The 25,711-nt window shown below is 46.9% G+C and overlaps 1 protein-coding gene and 1 pseudogene across 1 annotated transcript; both read right to left on the bottom strand.

The window, feature by feature from the left end:
• Positions 1–4,915: 4,915 nt before the first annotated feature.
• Positions 4,916–6,487, bottom strand: LOC112894987 (AP2/ERF and B3 domain-containing protein Os01g0141000-like). Its single transcript, XM_025962842.1, has one exon. It carries the CDS (start codon positions 6,098–6,100, stop codon positions 5,177–5,179), a length of 924 nt encoding a protein of 307 aa, XP_025818627.1. The 5' UTR covers positions 6,101–6,487; the 3' UTR covers positions 4,916–5,176.
• Positions 6,488–8,802: 2,315 nt separating this feature from the next.
• On the bottom strand, positions 8,803–9,933 carry LOC112892809 (annotated as a pseudogene).
• Between the last annotated feature and the right edge of the window lie 15,778 nt (positions 9,934–25,711).

The raw sequence follows: 25,711 nt of genomic DNA, 5'->3' as shown, positions 1-25,711 counted from the left end.
CACATGCCATCGTCTTGGCTGTGCGCCCCCGATCGGGGCGCGTAACGGACTCCGGATCGGTCGTTGGACCGATCCGGGTCGAGATCAAGTCAACATATACATGCATGAAGCAGCAATAGATAGGTGCCGGAAAGTAGTCTACGGGTGCGTTCGTTTCCTCCCCTCTAAAGTTTAGACCCGTCACATCAAAGAGAATCTTACTATTTAGAAGTATTAAATAAAATCTGTTTATAAAACTTTTTGCACACATGGATGCTAATTCGTGAGACAAATTTAATAAGCCTAATTAATCCATAATTTGCCACAGTGATACTACAGTAATCATCCGCTAATCATGGACCAATATAACTCATTAGATTCGTCTCGCGAATTAGCCCTGAGGTTCTGCAATTAGTTTTGTAATTAGAATTTATTTAATATTTCTAAATGATAAAATTTTCTTTGACGTGACAGCTCTAAATTTTAGACACTAACAAACGAACGCATCCTACGACGACGGAGCCATCCATGATTGCTCGACAGGTCTCCAACAGAAGAGTTAGGGGGTGTTCGTTTCCGGGTATCTAAATTTTAGAGGGGTCACATCAAAGAGAATCTTATCATTTAGAAGTATTAAATAAAGTCTAATTACAAAACTAATTGCAGAACCCTAGTGCTAATTCGCGAGACGAATCTAATGAGGTATATTAGTCCATGATTAGCGAACAATTACTGTAGCATCACTGTGGCAAATTATGGATTAATTAGGCTCATTAAATTTGTCTCGCGAATTAGCATCTAGCTGTGCAAAAAGTTTTATAAACAGATTTTATTTAGTACTTCTAAATAGCAAGATTCTCTTTGATGTGATGGGTCTAAAGTTTAGATAGGAGGAAACGAACAGGCCCTTAGTAGGCGGGGATGGCCGGGACCAAGGCCGGACGGCCAGGGAGCTCGCCCTTCGATAAAGCCCAATTATAGCGCTGCAGCTAGCTCGATCGCTCCACAATGATGGCTGATGGATGGATAGCCATAGCCTCGGTTAGTTAGTGCGAGGCGAGGGAGCCAGCCAATCCGGAGGCGCCGGGTCGCCGGCCGGCCGGCGTTCATGTCGCACGGGCACGGCACGGCCTGTCCGCCCCTGGCGCGCAGCTAATATAAGCTGGGCCAGGGCGGGTCGGGCAGCAGAACGGACGGACATGAATGCGCGACGTCGAGCGCGCAGCTACCTCTTGAGGTCCCCTGGCCACGCGCGCGCGCGCGCAGGTCGTTCTAGTTCTATCGATGGATCGATCCCTTCAGAGCGCCGCGAGGTTGAGCTTTCAGCTAGTGAGGTGATCTATCGGTTGCCAGGACCCTGCAGGTCGTTCGATCGGTCGCGCTCCCGTTCAGCTAGCTAGCTTATCCAGCCACCAGGACGCGCAAGTGCCAATCAATCCCTGAACCCGGGCGTGCGCATGCTGCGGTGGTCGTTGTTTCGAGCCCCGACCGGGGTCAAATAAATCAACGGCGCGGACTCGATCGTCTTCCCGGCGTGCGCGCACGCGGTTCGGAGACGACACGGCGGCCGGTCAGGTCAGGCCATGCACCGCGGCGAACCCCGATTGATCGTGGTCGTTGTTCCACGCAACGACCACGGCCGGTGGGTTAGTTCTCTGGAACGGAGACCGGACGGTCGGGGTCCGTTTAGCAACTGCAGGCGAGCGCGCCTCCGGTTTCTCGGTCTCATTCGTCAGGAGGCCATGCATGCATGGTTGCTCATGGCAAGTTGGATTATTGTTTGTGGATGATGACACGAGAGCCCGCGCATGGAGTGCTGCCGTGCTGGTGCAGCTGAGACTGGTCACTGCTGCTAACCACCCCCAATAACTTAAATTGATTATTCACAGCTTGCAGAGAGAGCATTAGACTAATCACAATGGGTTTTCATGGCGAGTTTTATGGTATTAATTACCATGATACATCAGCATTTTTATAATGTGGCACTGATTTAATGAGGGAAGAGAAGGAACCAGTTAAATCCTCACGACACTCTGCTAACTCGTTTCCGAGACGTTGGAAATGGCGTGAAACAACCACTGTGGCCGTCGTTGTTTCATGGGGGATCCCGTGCGCATTTAATTACACATAATTACACTGGTTACAAATATACATACCACACTAGATCAACTAGCATTTAATTACACTGGTTAGCTTTGAAACCCTCCATTGTAATTAGCCTTATATGCGGGGGTGTGCCCGGTAATCATGGACCCACAAAAGCTCCTAATGTACCCATCCGCAGGTCGAGCAACTCCTAATGTACCCACAAAAGCTGGAGAATCAAGAGACCACGATGGCTGCAACATCGCAGCAAACACTGGCGTCATGCATACATCACGCAAAGGACTCCACGAACAACGATTTCCATAGTAATATTTTTTTTTCTGAAATGAAAATTTCCATAGTAATGTGATGTCCACTCCAATGTGTATGCGGGTCTCGATAAAACGGATCCAGAACCCTGCTACTGCTATGGTACCGTGCTTGCTTATGATCCTCTAGCCACCAAGCTAGGAAACGAAAGTGGTTGCTTTAGTCGATCGTGTGCTACATTCGGTGCTACACAACAAAGGCTCATCCTTCGTACCAGTGTCAAGTGCATAGTTTTATAGTACAATTATCAAAACTGGAAACTAGGTAATGAAATTTCTCTCACATTCTATGAAACTTTCTGCTCCTCTCTCCTCGCCATGTCAGCAAAATTGATGATGTGACATAGAATTTAATGCTATGAAACTCTTCATAAAACTCCCATTGAGACTGGCCTGACTGTTCGTAAGTCCCGTACATGTATGATGTATCATGATTTCATCTATTAAATATTCTAACACGTATTCTAAAATACATAATTATTATTATCTAGTTAAAATACATATCTAGTTGAAATAGATTTCATTTTGCATCACACCTCCATATGTGTTTGATATATATATTTAATTGAAGCATTTATCTGTGAATTGGTATTGCTATCTCTTCCATCATACATGAATACATAACGACACATATCGTGGGTAGTATTTTATATAAACAATAATATAAATAATATATTAATAATGATAGAAATAGTAATTTTGAATTTTATATTGGTGCACTTCAATATTTTGTTATAATTATATAATTTAGATCCAAATTTAGGCGTTACTTTAACTTTTAATAATAAGGGGTTATTTGCATTATTTTTATAATGGTATAGGTCGGTGATTTTATACGAAGATTAGGGGGTTACTTTAGATTTTTTATAATGGTAGAGGTGGTAATTTAGAGGTGGGTAATTTAGATACATGTTTGAGGGGTTACTTTAATCTATTTTCATAAAGGTAGAGGTGGATAATTTATTAGGAAAGATAATAGATGCCATAACCATTATAATTAGAGAGTTGTCGGATTGATGTGGCCGGATATTTCTAATTTTTATGAGAATTTTTTTTAGAGTGTCCATCTAAGATTCTAGGTGGCTTTATGTGGAGGTTTCGAAAAGAGCCTCCAATTAGTAAGATTAAATCAGCAGTAAATATATAAAAAAATATTTTCAAATTTCACTAGTAAATCACAAGCACCGACGACGGCCTCAGAATAAGCTGCATACAACATATATATAGTGAACACCAAGTAACTAAACCACAAAATAAGCTAATATATATACTCACCAGCACGACGCAAGCACCGGCAGCCCACCAATGGTACCATTGTGTGTGTGTATATATATATATACATATATAGGATGAGTTTTATCTATGCTCGTGTGTAGCTACTTTTACCATCAGTATATCACCGTGCGTATATCCACATATTCATTTATCACTTTGAGTATGTTGATATACTAATTCTAAGATATTTAAGATATTTTAAAGGGATATGTACGAAAAATTTCAAAAGCATCTCTATTTTTTAAATATATCATGTACTAGTATATAAAAATGAGTATGTCCATATACTCCATGTATGGTCACATTATGTACCATCATAGATGGTCTAGTATGCTCATATATACCTCATACATAATTTTTGTTGGGTCAGATACGCCCTACATCATGAGATACACATGTAGGATTAGCTACAAGCGCGTGTACAATGGATCTCATGATGTGTGTATATATATATAAAAAATACATTCTACACGCGGGTGCAGTTATTCTCACCATCAGTATACCACTATGCGTATGTTTGCATACTCATTTATCACTTTAAGTATACTAATTCTTTCTAAGGTACTTCAAAATGATATATACAAAAATTTCAAAAGCACCCCTATTTTTTAAATATATTATAATTATAACTTAGTACTAGTATATAACAAACTATATCATCATATACCTAAATCTCTCCGGGGGGGTTTAACCATTGACGGATACCTGAAAGGAGGCGTCCCGTCATCGACGAGGGCCTGGATTCTAGAATGAATATGCGCCAAGGAACCCTATCACGGATGAGGAAGAAAGACTTCAGGATATAAGTAGCGTATTCTATCTAGAATAGGAGAGACTTGCATTGCCTTTTCGGTTCTCAACTCTGAGAAGCCTGCCCATCCAATTGTAATAGGCTCCGCAATCTCGCTCGTCCTATACCTGCTGAAGAGGGAACTGAAGAGATGGCATTGGGCTGCTTCACCTCCTCCCTGAATGCTCAGGTTGGCAGGATTGGTAGCCCATTTGCATCCGGCCGGAAGCAAAAATGTGCAGAGAAGTCTGATTCGCACTGAAATGTGCTTGGTCAGCCCAAGCAAAAAAAAAAGTGAATTACATATGTAGCATATGCCTACGGGTATAGGTCGCTCCATACTGCAAAATTATCTATTAGTTATTGCTTTGGTGAGCTTCAGAGCTCACAATGCAAGGAACACAAACAGGTATAGGAACTAGCTGTACACACTGTATGTAGAACATCAACCTTGATGGAATCATAGTTTTGAGGACAACAACAAGCACAATATATATATCATCCACTAGCTAGATGGCAGTTGATGTTATTAGCAGGATAGATAAGCTAGCTAGGCTGATGACATGGCGGAGAATTGAAGTTAACATCAAATGGCCGGATCGATAAGAAACAAGAAAATAAAGTTGGAGAAGATACCATATATACATGATCACACTAGAGCTAGCTAGCTAGGGAAGATCAAGAAGGCGCTGAAGTTGTCATCTTCGTTCATCATGGGCTATCTCTCCAAGAATCCGCCGTGCCCTTCGGCGCCAGCCTCTCGCCCTCCGCCGGCAATGTCAACGCCGAACAGCTTGATGATGCTACGGGCCTCAGCGGCAATCGCGTGATTCGCGTCGTCCGGGCCTTCGCCCTGCTTCCTTGGTGCCTTCCTGTAGTTGATGAGCAGCTGATTGTTGTCCTGCCCATACACTGACTGGGAGAAAGCCACGGTGTCGCCGGCTCGGAGGCCCTTCTCCCGGACGAAGCGGCTCCAGCCCTTGCTCAGCACGTAGCTCTGGCTGCTGTTCCAGTACGAGTACCGGAACCGCCACACCTTGCCCTCGTCGTCCTCGAAGTTGAGGAGCACGCCCTTGCCGGTGGCCGTCTCCTCCGGCGCGCGCCTCAGCGGGAAGTGCCTCTCCGCGTGCTGCTTGGGCACGACGAGGCGGTTGAGCTTGCCGACGTCGCTCGGCGTCACGACCTTCTCGAAGAGCGGCTTCCGAGCCCACAGCGGCGTGGGCTGCGCGCGGGCGCCCATGCCGCGGCCGCGGCGCAGGCCCTGGCGCAGCTCGGCGGCGTAGGTGTGCTTCCGGAGCATGTCGACGATCTCCGACTTGGAGTGCGCCGCCAGGAAGGCGAGCTCGCCCGCGGACGCACGCTCCCCCGGGAAGTTGGTGGTGGCTTCGCGGCCGCGGTAGCGGACAGCGGCCACGTCGTAGGCGCGCGCGGCGATCTCCTCGTCGGGGAACGTGCCGAGCCACACCCGGGCGTGGCGGTCGTAGATCTGCGCGCCCCAGCGCCCGTTCGGCTGCGGCACGACGCCCTTGAACCTCGAGGATTGGCGCGATAGCAGGTGCAGCGCCGCCAGCTCGTCGGCGCCTGACTGCAGCTGTGACGAGATTGGGGCGGCGAGCGCCACCTCGGTGCCGGAATAATCCATCGTGTGTTGGCTTGCCGGTCAACGTCGCGGCGGAGTTCCGCTAGAAGGTTATACCGGGATGCTGCTTATGGTTTCTACTATTTTGGTATCTCTATCTTCTGTATGGAGTCTAGCTTGGTGGTTGTGTGTGCTTATATTCAGTAGATTGGTGTTTCTATTTTTGAACTGCGTCTTTGTTTGTTTGTGTTTATTTATGGTACCGCTGTGTTTGCATTTTACAGAGATCGATGCAGGGACTGGTATTTCATGCTAATTGGGGCCTTCAATTTGGCATTTGAATTAATGTTGTGAGATTTTGTTTCATCAGCATTGACTTTGATATTTGGGTAGTACTGCTTGCATTGGTACTTGCTCAAATTCCAGTATACATATCTGCAGTTTTGTTTCGATCGGTTCCATCTGTATCTTGGTTTCTTGGAGACTTGTAGAGTAATTGGAGTATATGTTCTTACTCCTTTTTCATATATATATATATATATATTTATAAACATAAATTTCTTTTTTTAACAATACATATATATTTATTTTGTACTCTTTAAGGCTACTATATGCATTATGTTCTAGCTAGTCACACATCCACATGTCTTGACACCACTCCATATATACGCAAGTGTGCAGACCATGCATGACATAAATACAAATGATTCTGTTTGTTTGACAGTTCTGGAGGTGATGCATTTTTTCCTTGTTCAGCTTGTGGAATATATAATACATTTTCAGTGTGACATTATCAACGCAAAATAGTATGCGTGAGTTCAACTGTTTTGCACGTGACCAAAGAGAAGTCCAATTTGTCGACGCCAAGGGAATATACTTCTGCATGTCTTCTTGCGGAAATAGCTAGTACTTTTATTGAAACAGGTGTTTGATGCATGTGAAATAAAAAAATAGACAAATTCAGAGCCTTCGGTGTGGAGAAAACTTTAAAATAAAGCCCCAATTGTTGTTGACCCCGACGCTGTGGCTTTCGGTGTAACCTATAACTAGATCTCGACTTCATTTCATACAAACAACTTGTCCATAAGTTTCTTGTGTAAGCTCATCTGGATTGGATCCCATCTTCTTGTTGTCGAGTTATCTAAGATAGTTACGGTAATTGACTAACTGTTTACTTTACATAATGCTCTTACTGTACTAATGTTACTTCTCCATGTGGAGGTATGGAGCGCGTACACATAAATGCTGATCGAGAAAGATGGCTAGCCAAGTGGCGGCAGATTGATGCATGCTGTGGGGAGCATGAGAATGACCGGACAAAACAACTAGGTTCATCCCCCTAAATTGGCCTCCTCACCCAGCTGCGATTATCTTCGAGTACCAATTTTGGATATTTTCTAGTTACAATTTGGTATATTTAAATATAGTGCAGGAAAACTTCTACATAAAATTAAATTAGTAAGTCCTACATTTCAGGGTTCAAAAAAATTATATAGTTCATGTAATGTGCCACAGTTTTTTTTTATTTGTTAATGTTGTTGTTATTTGGTTGGGCGAAAAAATAACCCAACATGCGCCACATTTCATTCTCATCATTGAACCAGAATTTAGTTTTGCAAGATGGTCTATAAATTAAAAATAAATTATAGGATGGAGAAAATTCCAACATGTGGGAGGTTAGTTTTACAGACAAACATATGTTTTTCCATATAACTTTACATGTGCTTGTACTTTCAGCATTGTTTGCTTGTCTAGGGCGAGAGATCAAGTTTGGGGTTGGTGTGGCTTGGGCATTGAGTTGTTTATTTGATTAAGAATCAATCGCGAATTCGGCTGATTGGGCAATAGATAGTCTTATACATTTGATATTTTTGTATATACTTTTTTTACATAAATTTAGGCCTTTCTATACCAAAGTAAAAGATGGAGGGATTTCATAGGATTTGAATAATTTACAAAAACAAATTGAGACCTTTGGAACAAAATGTTGAACCTCTAAATTAAACTCTTACGGAATGCTTGTTCCATACATAGGAGTTAGAATATTTGCATTGTAAAATGATATCCAACCTCTTGAAAAAAATTCTTTGTACTATCTCTCACTTTTGATTCCCCCCTGCCCTATTAAAATGGTCATTTCTGAGTTTCACTATATGTTTATTTCCATAGGATTCGAGGTGCATATGCTAAGACACCCTAATTGCCGGCATTTCCAATTCATGTGTTTCTCAATTAATATCTTGTTTCAAAGAGGCCCTCAAGCGAAGAATAAACGAAGGTTTAATGTGGGGACGAACAATGGGGCAAAGGTGGTCAGAAACGTCTATGAATAAACAGTAACCAGAGGCAGCCAGGACAAATGTCCCGGGCCACTTGATCATGCAAGCAGGGTTAAACAAATCGCCCCGTACCCTAGATTAGAGCACTTGCATGGGTTCATATACGCAATGTTAACAAATACGGGGGCGTGGCAGTGGGTCTCGTGCGTGTAAGGGCATGTACAACCCTTAGACAGCGGGACGGTTCTCCAAGTACAGTAGACAGCTAAGAGACAGTTTGATACAATGGAGTGTTTGTGAGCATCTGTCCGTTAATAAATGCATAAATGTAGCTGAATTAAACATAAGCTGGATCAAATGTGTGTACATACTTTGTATTCATATATACAATACTTTGATGAACTTCAAACTCATAATATTTATATGAAATACAAACTCATAATATTATATGAAATATAATATATATAAGGCATATAATATGTTAAATTATTCTTGAGCTTGAAATTCTCTACCATATCGCTGCCATATATGCTCAATCAAATCTTTCTTGAGCTCGTTATGCTTTGAGTTACTCCGGATTTCTTTATTTCTTCGAAGTACGGCAGCAAAGCATGGATTAGCTTCTGTGCTAACTTCGGGTGGCAGCGCAATGGACACTCCTGGGTTAGCATTCAAGTCAATATGGACTTGAACGTCTTCTTTTTCATCTTCAACTATCATGTTGTGCAAGATAACACATGCCATCATTATATTAACCACGTCCTTTCTTTTCCACAAGCGTGCCAGCCAACGAATGATATTAAATCTAGATTGTAGCACACCAAATGAGCACTCCACAACCTTCCTTTCTTTTTCTTGACGTTTTGCAAAATATCTATCTTTATCATTTAGGGGACTTGGTATTGATTTCATAAGGGCAGCCCAATCTGGATAAATTCCATCAGCAAGATAATAGCCCGTACTGTACGGCTTTCCATTCACAACATATTGGACTTGAGGAGCTTCACCTCTCAATTTTTGGATGAACAAAGGTGATCTATTTAAGACATTAATGTCATTGTTTGACCCAGCAGTTCCAAAAAAAGCATGCCATATCCGAAGATCTTTTGATGCTACCGCCTCAAGGATCATAGTGGGTACACCTTTGTCTCCACGGGTGAACTGGCCTCTCCATGCAATAGGGCATTTCTCCCACTGCCAATGCATGCAATCTATACTTCCAAGCATACCAGGGAAACCACAAGCTTCTCCGATTTGAAGGAGTTTATCCACTTCTTCACACGTTGGAGGCTGTAAGTATTCTTCACCGAAAACTTCAATAATTCATTCAGTAAATTTTCATAGGCACTCCAAAGCTGTGCTTGCTGCAAGTTTCAAGTTCTCATCAAGTTCGTCAGCTAGAGTACCATATGCTAGCATACGAATTGCAGCAGTACATTTTTGGATATCTGACAGACTCTGTCTTTAAAAGCAGTCGGTTGTGGGTTCAAAGTAAGTTGACCATTCACGAAGTTTTTCAACGATCCGCAAGAAAAGCGGTCGCCTCATCCGGTACCTCCGACGAAACATCTCGTCGGTGTAGATTGGGGGTTCGGTAAAATAGCAAGCATATAGATCTTGATGTGCGATTTCACGGGCCTGGGAATATACCTTCTACGAAAGAACCGATGTTGTCTCGATTGGGCTTCCAAATTGGCTAGGATGTTCTCCCCAATGCGACCAAGATAGCCATCGAGGAACTCATCTTCAGTTAGCATGCCATCTACACTGTACACATCTTCATCATCCTGATGCAGTTCACCATCTTCTCCAAGCATGTCATCTACACAGTACACATCTTCGTCATCCTCCTGCATTTCTGGTGAACTTGGCTCGTCCATTTTAGGGTGGATTGAGAGAGTATATTGAGAGGTACATCAAGTGGTCTCTATACATATATAGGCACAGCAGCAAGGGAAGTTTATGATCAGTTCACACGGCATAGGCATTCAGTTCACACAGCAAGGCGGCATTCACACGGCAGTAACTTGATCATTTCACATGGCAGCAACTTGATCATTTCACACGGCAGCAAGGGAATAAAATCACTTCACACGGCAGCAAGGGAACACGACAGAACATATAGACAGAACAATGGCACCACATATTTCATAGTTCATTACACATAGTTTATAATAAAGTTTGTTCCAGCACATAGTGCATTACGCATAGTTAGACTGGAAACAATTTGCTCCTCAAACATTTTAGAGCTGCAACATGCTCAGCTCTAATATCTTCAGGCATTTCTGATACATCTAGCTTGAGTAGATTTGAATATGTTTCAAACATTTTAGCCTCCTTCTCTTCCTTAGCTGCTTGCAGAGCAATCTTAGAAGCCTTTATCTTGTCATTGCTAATCTTTCCTTGCATTTCAAGAGCTTTAAGACGATTGGCCTGGACATTGTTCTGAATTTTTTCAAATCTATCAAGCTCGTCAACATGTATCGCACTATCTTTAGATTTTCCTTTACCTTCATATCCAGCCCTTTTAGCTGCCTTCTGTCCCATTGGCCGTGGAAGGTCAATATCGTCTAGTCCTCCTCCTTGTGTAGCTGTACTGTCCATCTCCTTTCTCTTGCTTTGGTTCTTGCCCTGGAGCTGATCATTGTAACACATCCACTTCGCCTCATTACGGACCATGTACTAAACATTCATAAGCTGAAAACGTGATCCCTGGTTGTCTTCCTCGTAGAATTTATGCGCTTTTTCTAACCACATTTCATCTGAATATCCACTCGTGAAAACCCTCCTAGCCTTCAACCAACAATCGTTGAACGAGTTTGTGAATCTATTGATCTTGTGCCAACTATCTTTAACTTGCTTTGTGGTCCTCCATCTAATTTTTGGAGTACTTTGGTTGTACTCTTTCTGCACATTTAACCAATACTTCTCAGACTTCTTATTATTTCCAGAAATTGAGTCGATTGAATGTTTGAGCCAAGCACTCATCTGCTCAAAAATAAAAAGACGGTGAATAGTTTAATCAACCTATGCAATTGTACATGGAAATAGTTTACGGAAATACCACTCTCCCATCTTCTTCAGGTTTCCATATTAACCTTGCCTCGGTCCTAACTTCTTCAGTTTCATCATCACCATCGATGTCAACCGGGTTGTTGCGTGCAACGTGAGGTTCTTCGTCCACGGGTGCGCAATGTGATGTTCTTCCCATAAAATACGAATTCTCAGGTAGATTACCTTGCTAGCCCACCATGTAGTTCATAAAACTATCAGAGCTGAAAAAGAAGAATGAATACATATATCACTGCTCCTATTGAAATGGGCATGCACGATAATTTAGAACAAGGAAATATTGATTCCAGAAGTAAAAAACATAGATGGGCATGCAAATTTACTAGTACAAAGTGATTTTACTAGTACACAATAATTCAGTTTAACAACAAATTTCGTCATTCTTCAGTTATATCAAACTAAATTTACTAGTACAAAGTGATTTTAATTTGTGTTTACACTTTAAGTCTGCACGTCTAATTTCAATAATGGGTGACTCCTCAACAAAGAATCGATGGTTCAGATTAAAAAAAAACTCGGTAAACAAGTAGTAGTTATACTGGCTTTCACTAGCTTCTCTAGCCACAGGACAAAGCATCAGGACCTGCTTGCCGCTCTAGATTAGTGGTAGGAGTGTACCAGCCAGTTCTCATCTCAGGACGATTCCACGGACATGGTTCAAGACAAAAGCATCAGGACAAATGCATTAGGAACTAACGCTAGGCGGCATCGATTCCACGGACATGGTTCAGAAAGTACCTTTGCAGCAAGTCTGAAAACAAGGGTGGGGTGCTGCCAGGGGATGAGGCAAAGGCAGCAATGCCGCCAGGGGAGGAGCTTCGACCTGCACTGCCGAATGGGATATGGGCGCCGGCGCCAAATCGAGTGGCCGAGGGAACCGCTCCGCTGCGAGGGGAAGAGCTCCGTTCGGTGGAGAACCTGGTGGCCGATGGTACTGCACCGCTGCCAGGGGAGGACATCGCATAGGGGATCCTGGTGGCGCCATCGATTTCGGCCGCGGTTGATATGCGACCGCCGGTGGAGGGCCGGGCAAGGCCGACGGAGGGGCGATGGGCGCCATGGGAGGAACGGGTGCCGCCCTGGTTCTTCTTCGGTTCCATGTCCCGATGGAGGAGGGAGGGACGAGGGGCGGAGGAGAAAGGGAGGCGATCGATCGGGAGGAGAAAGGATGGAACACCGGATCCCAGAACAGACGGTAAAATCGTACAATTGGAGACGGGTGTCGTCGCTTGTTACTTGGGTAAAGAGCCAGAGACGTCGCTCCGTCCGCAGACGGCTCTTGTGTTTTTTTGCAAATAACCCCCTGTAGATGGCTTAAGAGACGCCATATTGACGTGGGTTGTACGTGCCCTAAAAACTAACCTTCAGGCGATTTGACAGCATTAACAAATGATGACCCTGCTGCTGCTTTCTCCCCAATGGCCAGCGGGGATCAGGGCTGTCGTCCCCTCCACTCGTCCGTCGTCTCGGCAGGGACGCTCACGCACAGTGACTACGGCACCCAATTGCGGGCAGATGGCCAATGAGCAGATCGGGACGTTAATGGCCGGCGCGGTCCTTCACGCTCGCAGTTCATGCATCTTCTCGCCGCGGTGTAGCCGGAGTAGCTTTCGAGGCGCTCCGATCCGTACGGCTAGCAGCTGGCCGGTCTCACAGCCTCACTCACTGCACGGTCACAGGCTCACAGTCACAGCGATCGTCCTCATTAAGGGACTAGCACTAATAGTAAGCTTAGCTCGCTGCCTCCGATTCATTGAGCTCGTAGGTCGCCCATGGCTTTCCTGCCCCCCTCCATCGACGGGACAGCCAAGTGGCTATCCACTTGCTGGCTCCTCCAACTGTATGCTTGTGTTTGGTCTGAATAGGATGCTCGTCCTCACCCTTGTTGTTCCTGCTATAAACAGGATGGTGCCATCATCTCAGTGGAATGAAGATGACAAGGCAATCTGATGTCGTGCGTGACGAGCCGATCTGTTTAATTAGGGCAAGTTAGTTGGTCCATGCTTCGAATAATCAAACCACCAATAACTAAACAGCCAGAATAACGCCAGTAATTAACGGAGATCTAGTTTCAATTAACCAGCCCAAAGTATAGTAAAGTCGTCTACCCAACTCTGAATTTAGTACGGGCTGGGGCTGTTCCAAATCCTCAGGGAGTCAGGGTACGTCCCGGCCGGCCCTGAGCATGACGCCAATCAATCAACACGTAACGTGATCGATGCAGTGTCCCTGCACAGCTACGCGTGATTGCGCTGGCGATGGTCAGCTAGGATTCGCTGAGAGCAGAAACAAGTTGCACCTGCGTGGCCTCTGGACGACGACTCGTACGATTTACTGTACCGTACTGTAGTCAGTAGACAGTGTCCTACGTGTTCTAGTGGAGTGACGATGAGAATCCAAATAAGAGTACTCAACCGGCCAAATAGAGTTCACGTTGAAAGAAAAGATGATGTGGCAGCAAGAGAATAGAAGAGAGAGAATGGGCCGACGCTAAACTCTTCGTCCGGTGGCTGAGACGCACCACACCGCCCGTTCCCAGCCGGTTGCGGGCAATAAGATCGACGCTCAGCTCCCCACCTCTCTCCCTTCTCGATCTCCCGTTCATATGCAAAACATTAAATATTAATGTTTGATACAGCCAACCTCTCAACCAATTTGTTATATTCACAGGCTACATGTGACGTAGCAGAAGTTCTCAGCCGGCGGTCGGCTGGCTTATTAGCCATGCTCTAAAGGATCTAGCACGCAGATGCGTGTCATGTGTATACATACACTGACAGAGGATCGGAGCAGCATGTGGGCCGGCCTGATCGCCGGCCGCCGTGTACGTGCCTGCCCACTGCCACCGTGCCGGCCGGCAGCAGGGAGATTTGATAGCGCCCCGTGCGCCGCAGCGGCTGGGGGCCCGGCCGGCACGAGGATGCAGGGCACATACCTTGTCTAGCTAGCCGGAGGGGCCGCGCGCCACAGGCATGTCTGCCTACGAGCCAGAGCGTTCCGGCTCGGACAAACAGCGCTAGGTTGGGATGGGCTGGGTTTCAGGTCAAACAGAAATGGTATTACTGCTCATGCTTCCGAGCCCGGACGACGGGCCTAGCTGCCGGTGCACCATGTGCGTTCCTTGGGCGAAGCACGTGCGTGTAGACAAGGGAGGGCCGCAGCTCGCAGGCTAGGGCGCAAATACTGGGAGTCACGCGCGTGGGTGCCAGCGAAGTCGTCGCAGAAGGCGTCCACCCGTCGCTGCAGGTGGACCCCACACCAGTGTTTATCTTCCTCCTCGCGACAACCACCGGGTTCGGGAAGGGGGCTGCCGGGGGGTGTGGAGTCCGGCACCGCCGGACATAGAAGAAGGTCGGGGGTGGCCGGACTGGCGGTGGCGGGTTGAGAGGGCGGCGCGGCGAGGCGGCAGAAGCCACAGCCATCGGTGGTCGGAAAGATAACTGGTGGGCCAGGCACTGGGTGGGGGAGCGTGAGAAGCCGTCGGAGGCGGTTGGTTGGCGGCCGATCCGGCGGCGGTGAGGGCGAGCTGCTCGTGGCCCGCAGGTGGGCCTTCTGTGACACGCTCGGTCGCAGTCGCGCCTGCGACCCCGAGCAACCCCCGGCTAGGGCTGGATATCGAGCCAGCTTGGGTCGGCTCGGCTCAGCTCGAGATGGCTCGATAAGATTGCGAGCTGGCTTGGCTCGGCTCATTATTGCAACGAGCTAGAAGTTGAGCTCGGCTCGGCTCGTTTGCCAGCTTGAGCTGGCTCGTTTAGCTCGTGAGGCAGCTTAAAAACATGAAGTCCTTCTTCCTCCTTCAGATTATGATTATCCTGCTGGCGGTGCTGCTTCTCCACAGCCTTAGCTGACGAATGGTCAGAGCCTAGCTGTCAAACCCGGGTACACGGGACTGCCCACGTGGCACACTTCTACTAGGATATGGGATGGGATATGGCACACGCCCTACATCTGTTGTAAATATTCGTAATGCAATAGGATTACTCGTACAGTAGTTAGACTAGTCGGACACGGTAGGAAACTACCCGAGAAGTACTCGGGTAGGAATCGTGAGTTTGTACCCGACTAGAACTTCCATATAAACCTATCCCTCAGATTATATAAGGGTGGACAGGACCCCCTCAGGAAGAATCATCATCAAAGGCAATACAAACCACACAGGACGTAGGGTATTACGCACTCAGCGGTCCGAACCTGTCTAAAACCTTGTGTTCCTTTGCACCTTCGACTTGTTGATCTCAGCGACACACTACCTACAAACTCACCACCTCGGGGGTATCCCTCGATGGGCGTGGCGGTATTACCGACAGCTGGCGCGTGCCAGTGGATTCACGCTAGTGGATTCGTTGCTACTCCATCGCCATTTAAGTTTCAGGGGGAACCAACTCTATAAAAGCTCTCTACTTTCCGGTGGCTTTGGAGTCCACACCCCTCAAGTGGCTTAAAAGGCTCAAGCCAAACTCCATCGACTCGTGGGAGGACCTCAAGCAGGCCGTCATCGACAACTTCCAGGGATCCATGATCAGGGCAGGCACTCGCCACGACCTGTCCTAGGTGAAGTTAGAGATGAACGAGATCCTGAGGTCCTACACATGATATTTCTTCGAGATGCGCGGCACCATCGCCAACATTACCGACGAGGACATCATTCGTTGCTTCCAAAACGGCCTCTTCTCGAAGAACACGTACCACAACTTCGGTCGTAACCGTCCGACTACTGCCGTGGAGCTGCGTGGCATGATGGCACGGTGGGCTGACCAGGAGGATGAGGAAAACGACCGCTTCCCCAAGTGTAACCACGACAAGCAAGGCAATGGCAACAGCCACTTCGACAAAAGCCAGCAGAACTAATCGGAGAATACCCAAAAGTGCAAGCCAGACCATGAAGTCGCGGCTGTCGAGCACAACCCGCGTGGCAAGAAGTCGGGGAACAACGACTCGAAATATGAGAAAGTCATGCCCAGACAATGCCCGATACACCCAAAGTCGCGGCACACGCTCTTCGACTATATCACCATCTGCAAATCACTCAATGCACCACCCGTCCCTCAAGAAGGAAAGCGAAAAGACAAGGAGGATGATGAAGGAGGTAACAAGTCGGGGGCTCAAGAATTTCAGGATCCGAAGAACGTCGTTAATGTCATCTTCGGCGGAGACAGCGGATTCCCCTCCAAGCGCGCGCAGAAGCTAACTTTGCGCAAAATACTCTTCATGGAGCCGGCCACGACAAGGCCTCTGAGATACAGCGAGGTTTTGATCTCCTTTTCCAGGAACCATCAATGGACCAACTTTTTCGAGCTGGGAAAATTCCCGCTCGTCCTAGACCCTGTCGTGGTGGGCTCATAGCTCACCAGAGTACCCATCGCTAGCGGGAGCGGTCTCAACCTGCTTTTCGCGAGTACTCTGAAGAAGATGGGACTGGACATCTCCAAGATGCTCACTCCCAGCAAAGCTCCTTTCTACATAATTGTCCCGGGTATTGCGGCTACGCCACTCGGTTCAGTGGTTCTGCTAGTCACCTTTGGGACAAAAGACAACTACCGCACCGAGTACATCAAATTTGAGGTGGCGAACTACGATTCGTCGTACCATGCCATCCTTGGCAGACCGGCACTAGCCAAATTTATGGTCATGCCCCACTACGTCTACCTACTACTCAAGATGCCAAGTAAGATAGGCATACTCACACTACGTGGTGACCTGAAGAAGTCATACGACTGCGACTAGGAGGCGATCGAGTACGCCATGACTTCACGCGTGCCAGAGCTATCTGCAGAAGTACTCGCGGCCGCATTGAAGCTGACCAACACAGAGATGGAGATCTCCAGCCAGCGTCCTAGCCAATTGAGGGTTAAACCAAACCCTAGAGACGTCAGCATCAAGGCCATCCAGCTGCAAGAGGGCGACCCATCCTAAACTGCTTTGATCGGAGGCGGCTTAGGCGACAAATAGGAAAGCACGCTCATCAACTTCCTTAGGGCCAACTGAGACATATTCCCGTGTAAACCAGCGGATATGCCAGGGCTGCCCAAGGAGTTTATTGAATATTGCCTAAAAGTCGATCCTAAAGCCACTCCGAAGAACCGATGACTACGACGCTTCACCCTCGGCAAGAGTGAGGCCATCAAGAAAGAGCTAGCAAAACTACTCGTGGCTGGTTTTATTAAAGAAGTGTACCACCTCAAGTGGTTAGCTAACTCTGTACTTGTATTGAAAAAGAATAAAAATGAATGGAGGATGTGTGTAGATTATACTGACCAAGTCATCGACTCCACGGCTGGCTGCGTCTTGCTCTCCTTCCTCGACTGCTACTCGGGCTACCATCAGATAGCTCTTAAGAAGGAAGATAAAATCAAAACAGCGTTCTTCACACCCTTTGAAGCATATGCTTACACTACAATGTCATTCGGGTTGAAGAACGCAGGAGCCACCTATCAATGGGCCATCCAACTGTGCCTGCGAACCAGCTGCACCGCAACGTTGAAGCTTACGTGGATGACGTGGTCATTAAGACCAGATCCCACGATGAGTTCATCACTGATCTCAAGGAGACCTTCAACAGCTTGCGACGGTTTTGATGGAAGCTTAACCCGACAAAGTACGTCTTTGGCGTGCCTCAAGGCAAACTACTCGGGTTCATTGTCAGTCACCGCGGGATCGAGGCAAATCCAGAAAAGATCAACGCCATCACAGCCATGGATGCTCCAAAGATGATAGAGGACGTCCAGAAGCTCACCGGCTGCATGGTAGCTTGGAACCGATTCGTCTCCCTACTCAAAGAAAGGGGTCTACCCTTATTCAAATGCTCAAGCTCCGTGACAAGTTCAAGTGGACCAAGGAGGCAAACCAGGCGCTGCATGATCTCAAGCACTATCTGCAGTCGCCACCCATCCTGGCCGCTCCCCAACCAGAAGAGAACCTGCTACTCTACATCGCCGCGACTACTCACATCGTCAGCACGGCAATCGTGGTGGAACACCAGGAGTAAGGCCACGCCTTTGGGGTGCAACGACCAGTTTACTTCATCAGCGAAGTCCTCTCTGAATCTAAGATTCGTTACCTAACGATTCAGAAAATTCTTTACGGTATACTCATCACTTCTACGAAGCTTCGCCACTACTTCGATGCATACAATATCCTGGTGGTCTCTGACTTTCTATTGGCGGATATCCTCCACAATCGGGATGCTACCGGGCGCATCTCCAAGTGGGCAGTGGAGCTGGGAGCCATTACACTCGACTTCAAGCTCCGGACAGCCATCAAGTCGCAAGCACTAATTGGTTTCACGGCGGAGTTGCGAGAAACCAAGTGGAAGACTCAACCAACCAGCCAGAGCATTGGGTCATGTACTTTGACAGCTCACTCAAGCTCGGTGGTGGTGGAGCGGGAGTACTTTTCATCGGTCCAAGAGGAGAACAGCTCAAGTACGTATCTCAAATACTATTTGAGGTCTCCAACAACAAAGCCGAGTACGAGGTATTATTGCACAGGCTACGCCTGGCAATCTCCCTCGACATCAAGCGACTACTCGTCTACGGTGACTCCTTACTGGTGGTTCAACAAGTCAACAAGGAGTGGGACATAAACAAGGACACCTTGGGTGCCTACGTTATGAAAATTCGCAAGCTCGAGAAAAAAGTTCTCGGGGCTGGAAATTCACCATGTGGTTCACAACAACAATGTGGGCGCAAATGTGCTCTCCAAACTGGGTTCTGATCGAGCTAACGTCCCACCAGGAGTTTTCGTTCACAAGTTGCAACACCCTTCCATCACGGCACCAGACTCAAGTTCCATTGCTCAGGGTCCCAAGGAACCCGACCAAGTGGTCTTGATGATCGAGGTCGGCTAGAGGGTGGGCTACATAGATTACATCCAAGAGCACAAACTACCCCCGGCATCGACCCAAAAAGCATTGAAGGTACTCGCATCCTACGACGCAGCAAAGGGTATGTTCTAGTCGGGGGCCATCTGTACAAGCGTGGATCGGTATTAGCATACTCATGAAATGTGTCAGCACGGAGGAGGGCAAAGATTACTCCAAGAGATTCACGAAGGTACGTGCAGGAACGACACTGCTTCACTCACACTAGCCGGTAAGGCATTTCGATCAGGTTTCTACTGGCCGACTTCTTTGGCAGACGCCGAAGTACTCGTTCACAGCTGCACCAATTGCCAATTCTTTGGCAAACAGCCCCATGTTTTGGCTCATAACCTCATCACCATACTATCTTTATGGCCATTTGCATGCTGGGGCCTGGACATGATAGGGCCCTTAGCAACTGCGCCAGAAGGTTTCACACACGTGTTGGTGGCCATCGACAAGTTTACCAAGTGGATCGAGTACAAGACAATTGCAGCGCTCTCTACAGATCGAGTGGTTACTTTCATCTGCGACATTTTACACCGCTTTGGCTTCCCCAACATCATCATCATAGATTTGGGATCCAAATTCCACTCACATCAGTTCTGAGATTTCTGTAAACGCAGCTCCATTGAAGTTAAATACGTTTCAGTGGCTCACCCACGGGCCAATGGCCAGGTTGAGCGCGCCAACGGGCTAATTCTTTGGACGGTTTAAAGAAACGACTCTATGACAAGAATAGTAAAAAGGACGGCAGGTGGATCAATAAGATCTCATCAGTAATCTAAGGGTTTAGCACATAACCAAGCAAAGCCACAGGCCAGTCACCTTTCTTTCTTGTATACGGGTCTGAAGCTATATTACCAGCTGATGTGATGTGGAAGTCTCCATGACTGGAGATGTTTGAAGAAGGTGAGGCTGACACTGCCACGCATCGCGAGCTTCACTCAGCTGAGGAAATCCGATGCGATGCATTGTTGCAGTTGGCCCGTTACTTACAAAGAGTTCATCGTTACCATGACAGGAACATTCAACGACGCTCTTTCAATGCTGGAGATATGGATCTTTGACGAATCCAGGATGATACCGGGCTACATAAGCTTAATTCACGGTGAGAAGGACCTTTCATTGTGCACAAGGGTACAGACCCTGGATCTTATCGCTTACAGTACCCGAATGGCCAAATAAGAAAGGTACCAAATTCTTGGAATATTGAACATCTACGATGTTTTCATCCTTGATCGACTGGGGACATCTTCTATTGGTGCCTGGAGATTGATACTTCCAGTACAACTCCATTTTACTAGTTTACGATTGGTATTATGTGCAAGTTGGCTGAAGGGGCCTTGCTCCCATACTTCTATTACTGAAGGGGCCTTGTGCTCATACTTCCAGTATAACGCCGTTCTACTAGTTTACGACTGGCACTACACGCAAGTCTGCTGAAGGGGCCTCGCTCTCTTATTTTCCAGTAACATATTACTTGTTTTCGACTTGTACACTGTGTTATTGAAGGGACCTCGCTCCCGTGATAAGAAATCTACTAGTTTACGACATGTTCTACATGAGTCTTTGGATCCTTTATTCCAAACCTAAGGGATTTGGATTCAAGGCTCGGGGCTGCGGGATATGTGTCATCAGCGACTTATTTTTCAAATCTGCTGGAAGAGAAGGACAGAAGACTTAAGATAAAATTGACTCTCAGTCTGATTCTACGAGTCAACCTAAGACTCAGGGGCTACTCCAAGATTAAATTGACCCTCAGCCTGATTCTACGAGTCAACCTAAGGCTCGGGGACTACTTCATATGGAGTGCGAGTTTAATCGCACCCCCATATAAAGAATACTGGACAACTACTCGGGGCATGAGCACCTCACAGCCTCGACGCGGCCAAGGAAGTACTCGAAGACACCTTCAAGATACAGTTCGGAGGAACTCGAAGACGCCTTCAGAAGTACTTGGACGCCTGCACTACTCGGCTACGAAGAGCTTGGGGGCTTGTCAGACCCGAGTATATGGGACGGCCCACGTGGCGCACTTCTCCTACAATACGGGATGGGACATGGCCCGCGTCTTACATCTGTTGTAACTACTCGTAATGCAGTAGAATTACTGGTACAGTAGTTAGACTAGTCGGATACGGTAGGAAACTACCGAGAAGTACTCGGGTATGACTCCTGGGCTTGGACCCGACTAGGACTTCCATGTAAACCTGTCCCCCCGGACTATATAAGGGCGGACAGGGACCTCCTCAGGGAGAATCATCATCAAAGGCAATACAAACCATACAGAATATAGGGTATTACGCATTCAGCAACCCGAACCTGTCTAAAACCTTATATTCCTTTACAGCTTCGAGTTCCTAATCTCAGCGACACCCTACCTATAAACTCACCACCTCGGGGGTATCCCTCGGTGTGCGTGGTGGTAAAACACCGACACTGGCACTGCTACATGGGGCCGCCGCAAGGTGCACGCTGCGGTTTCCTGCCTCGCTAGCCGGCCGGGGCCGGGAGAGCCAGAGGCGAGGGAGAGGGCGAAGAGGAATGGAGGCGGGCGGCTGCGCGCCCATGCAGCCGCCGCTATTCATGGTCGTGGGTTGCAAGGAGTGGGGCCCGAGGTGGTAGAGATCTAGGCCCTCACGCGACCAGAGCCTGGTGCATGCGAGGGCGGGACGAGGTGCGCGGATGGAGCCTCGAGCGGCTACGCAAGGACGCGACAAGGTGCGCGGTCGTGTGAGGGTGTGATGAGGCCTCGGGAGAGCCAGAAGGGAGGGTGGGGAGGTCGGGAGGCGGGTAGCGAGCGTCGGGCGGCCGTGCAGCGGCTGGGGTCGGGGGATCAAGGGAGGGAGATGAGGGGGCTGAGAGATCGAGATAGATTAAGAGAGCTAGGGTCCAGGGGATGAACTGTGAACCGGGCTGAGTTAAATGGGCTGGATTTTAATTGGGCTACAAAGTTGGGCAGCTCGATTTGGCTCGCAAGCCAGCTCGAGATGGCTCGTTAATGAGCCGAGCTAAATACTTGGCTCGGCTCGGTAATATATCCCAACGAGCTGAGCCGAGCCGAGCCACTAACGAGCCGAGTCGAGCGAGCTACCGAGCCACAAGTTTTTCATCCAGCCTTTCCCCCGGCTGGGGGGGACTTGTGGTGTGCGTAGAGTTGGCAATGGGCACAAACCCGCTAGGTTTGCCATTCCAAACCCGTACCCGCGAATATAAACCCCTCCCGTAAACTTATGACTTGTCATGGGTTCAATATTTTGCCCTAACCCATACCCGGGTTAACGGGCGCCCACGGATCGCCCGTGCTCGTTAACAGCAAGATGGCGCAGGAGGTTAACACAAATCACCAAAAAGCCTCAATACCTTACATAACAGTACACACTAGGAACGGAGGTGCGCTTCGCCGCGCCTGCTTCTGATCTACGTGCTAGTGACTCACGGCGCAGGACAGTTTCGTCGATTTGCTATTTTGGCGGCTGGTGTTGTGAAGACAGGCTATGATGTGCAACTCATGCAATGTGTTACCTCGCTCGGTAGTTCTTTGCATATTTATGAATCAGAAACTAATCTTGATGGAAGGCACGGAAGAGCACAAATATACATGACAAAGAATCCATACAGATATCGAAGAGGTTCTCGCGATTTAGAGCGTGTTCAATACAGATCACTGTGAAATCATTGCGAAAATGATCTTAATCGAGCAGGTATTACAGTAGCCATACAAAAGATGGATAAATGAACCAAATTTGGACGATGAAGATTATGTACAAAAGAAAAGGCTAACTTCAGCTAATGCAAACCATCAACAAACTTGGACGATGAAGAATATGTCAATCTTGTGCTCTGGTCTCATTGATTGGTGTGTGGAAACATAACACAAAGTTGAGGTAATCATAGTTTGAGTGCTGCACTGCAATAAGAAAATGGCAATTTTTAGTGGTAAAAATGAGGAAAAACATTGTTGTACATGATGTTGCCGGTCAACATGTAGGCAATGGACAAATGAATTCTAATGTTTCAGTACCTTGAAACATCTCAAAGCATCTACATTACAGGAAGGTAAGTTACGCACGTTCTTTGGTCAGGAAGTGTCATGGTAGAGGAAATGCTACAACAAACCAATTAAATTTATCGAACCAATTATACTGAATTTATGAGCAAAGACAACTTCAATAAATAGATCACCCCAAAAACACAAATAGAAATTGTTGCCTATAGTTTAGACAATTCATTATACATCCGTTGTCTAACTAATCAGTAAAGCTGAATTAATAAACAGGTTTTGCTCAATGTGTAAGAGGGTAATATTGTCCATTGTGGTATTAGAACTATCTCTTCATGGAAAAATATGATAGCATGTTAACAGTAGATCTCATCTACAAATTGAGAAAGGAGAACACGACAAACTCAAAAAATACTGTCGGTACGTACAGACAGGGGTACCTCCTGCTAGTGTGTCCAACCCGAGAGGCGCGAGGTTATCTGTAACCTCGCACTAAGCCTTTGGGTGACGGGGCGTATGGCCCGGGCCTGACAGCTGGGGACACGATCTCCGGACCTCCCCCCACGCTCTAGCAGGTCTGGTGCCTCCACGTACCCACGAGGACAAGGTTCTCATTAACGGCTATTGCGGGCCCGGACCACCGCGGCGTAGTCTTGGGCTCCTACGTGTGGAAGCCGGACTCCCAGGGAGCCCGGGCGCCTGTGCCGGCCAGGGCGGCCCGGACCTCCCTTCCTACTGGGGAGGAGGTCCGGAGCCGCCACGTGCCCCTGGGGAAGTGGCTGGTAAACCAGCACTGCCACGTGTCCGGTGGCAGCCAGCCTTCTACAGAAACCTGAAAGCCCAAGTACCACTTCTTGTTTAGTTGTGTATAAAATCTTCTATGCTAAAATACAATTAGAATGATACACGGAGAGGGAAATTGACAGCGTGAACCAGTGCAGGAACAAAGTCAGATGGACTATGCAACCTAGGGACTTACTCAACATGGGCAGAAAAAAAAAATTCTACAGATTCTGCACAAGAAACATCAAGGTTCCATGGATACACTCAGTCAGTTTTGTCACTTCCCTCTAGACTATGGTTTGGGGAGCACCGATTAGAATGATTTTTATAGTATTTAATATGATGTTACGTAGAATATTTTACTGATTTAGCAATACAATTAAAGAGGAGAGAAAGGAAAAGATTAAAAAAATTGGATCTCGGGTAAGAAATGGTTTCTTGCAAAAAATCAAAGTCTAAGAAACTACAAAATACCCATTATGATATTCTGTTGGGATGGATATCACAGATACCAAGATAGAATTAAAGAGTGGGTAGAAAAGGGATTGGTAAAGAGAGAGGAGAAAGATCATTGGAAGAATTTATTTTATAATCACAATTACAAGTTACGCATTGCGAAGTATAGTTTTTTAAATAATAAACGTGACATGGCACGTCATAGATACTATTGTATATTTTTTTGGTTGGGACTGATCTATATTAGGTTGGGCTGCTGGACTGCTTAGGGCTCGGATACAAATTAATTGATTTATGGACCAGGTATAATAAATCTATGGGTTTACGGGTTCGGGTTTTATGCTCTCAGACCCATGCTTGCAAACCTGATGGATCTGATATTTTAACCGTGAATAAACGTATGGTAGAGATTTTGACCCACGCGTATGCCCTAATAGAGAAAAAATCCGTCGGATTTCGAGTTTCGGGTACCCGTTGCCAAGCCTCGGTGTGTGGAAGGCCGTGGGGTTGGCTGGGCTGCTCAAGGCCGAACGAAAACCAAACAGGCAGGCTCTCAAGCCGGCCTGTTGGGCCGGGCCGTACGGTGACCTCAACCCAGTTGGGCCTTACTACAACGTGCACAATTCCAGTCAGTCATCGTCCAGAACAAGGCAACGAGCACGATAACGGGCCAAAAACCACTTCGCTTACAAAATGAGCCGAAACTGATCAAGGTCTTATTTACATTCCAAATCTTTCGGAACTAAATTCCAACTTTTTCACTCTCTCTTCGTCACATCAATTTTGGGACACATGCATGGAGCAGTAAATGTATGTAAAAAAATAACTAATTGCACAGTTTAATTGTACATCACGAGACGAATCTTTTAAGCCTAGTTAGTCCATGATTAGATAAAATTTGTCAAATACAAACAAAAGCGTTACAGTATCCCGGTTTATAACATTTGCAATTTTGACTGCATCGGGGCCCAAGCTAACATTCGGCCGCCTAAGATTAAAAAAAAGAAGAGAAGAACACATTCACGAGTGGCTGGAAGATATTCCCCAAAATCAAAATAGAGGCACGTTGGGTAGAGTGGGCGTTACTGCAGGTAACGCGCGTGATTGCAAGTGCAGCCGTCACACAAGGGTACCGCGGGCTGGCCCACGCGCACACCTCCCGAGCAGAAAACGTACAGGACATGGTGTAAAGTAAAATAAATTCATAACTTTCAAATAAA

The sequence above is a fragment of the Panicum hallii genome, chromosome 5, assembly GCF_002211085.1.
Source record: "Panicum hallii strain FIL2 chromosome 5, PHallii_v3.1, whole genome shotgun sequence".
Lineage (NCBI taxonomy): Eukaryota > Viridiplantae > Streptophyta > Magnoliopsida > Poales > Poaceae > Panicum > Panicum hallii.
This window is presented reverse-complemented; position numbering and strand designations above follow the sequence as displayed.

Coding starts and splice junctions, on each gene's coding strand:
- LOC112894987 (XM_025962842.1), bottom strand. CDS start 6,100: ATGGATTATTCCGGCACCGAGGTGGCGCTCGCCGCCCCAATCTCGTCA.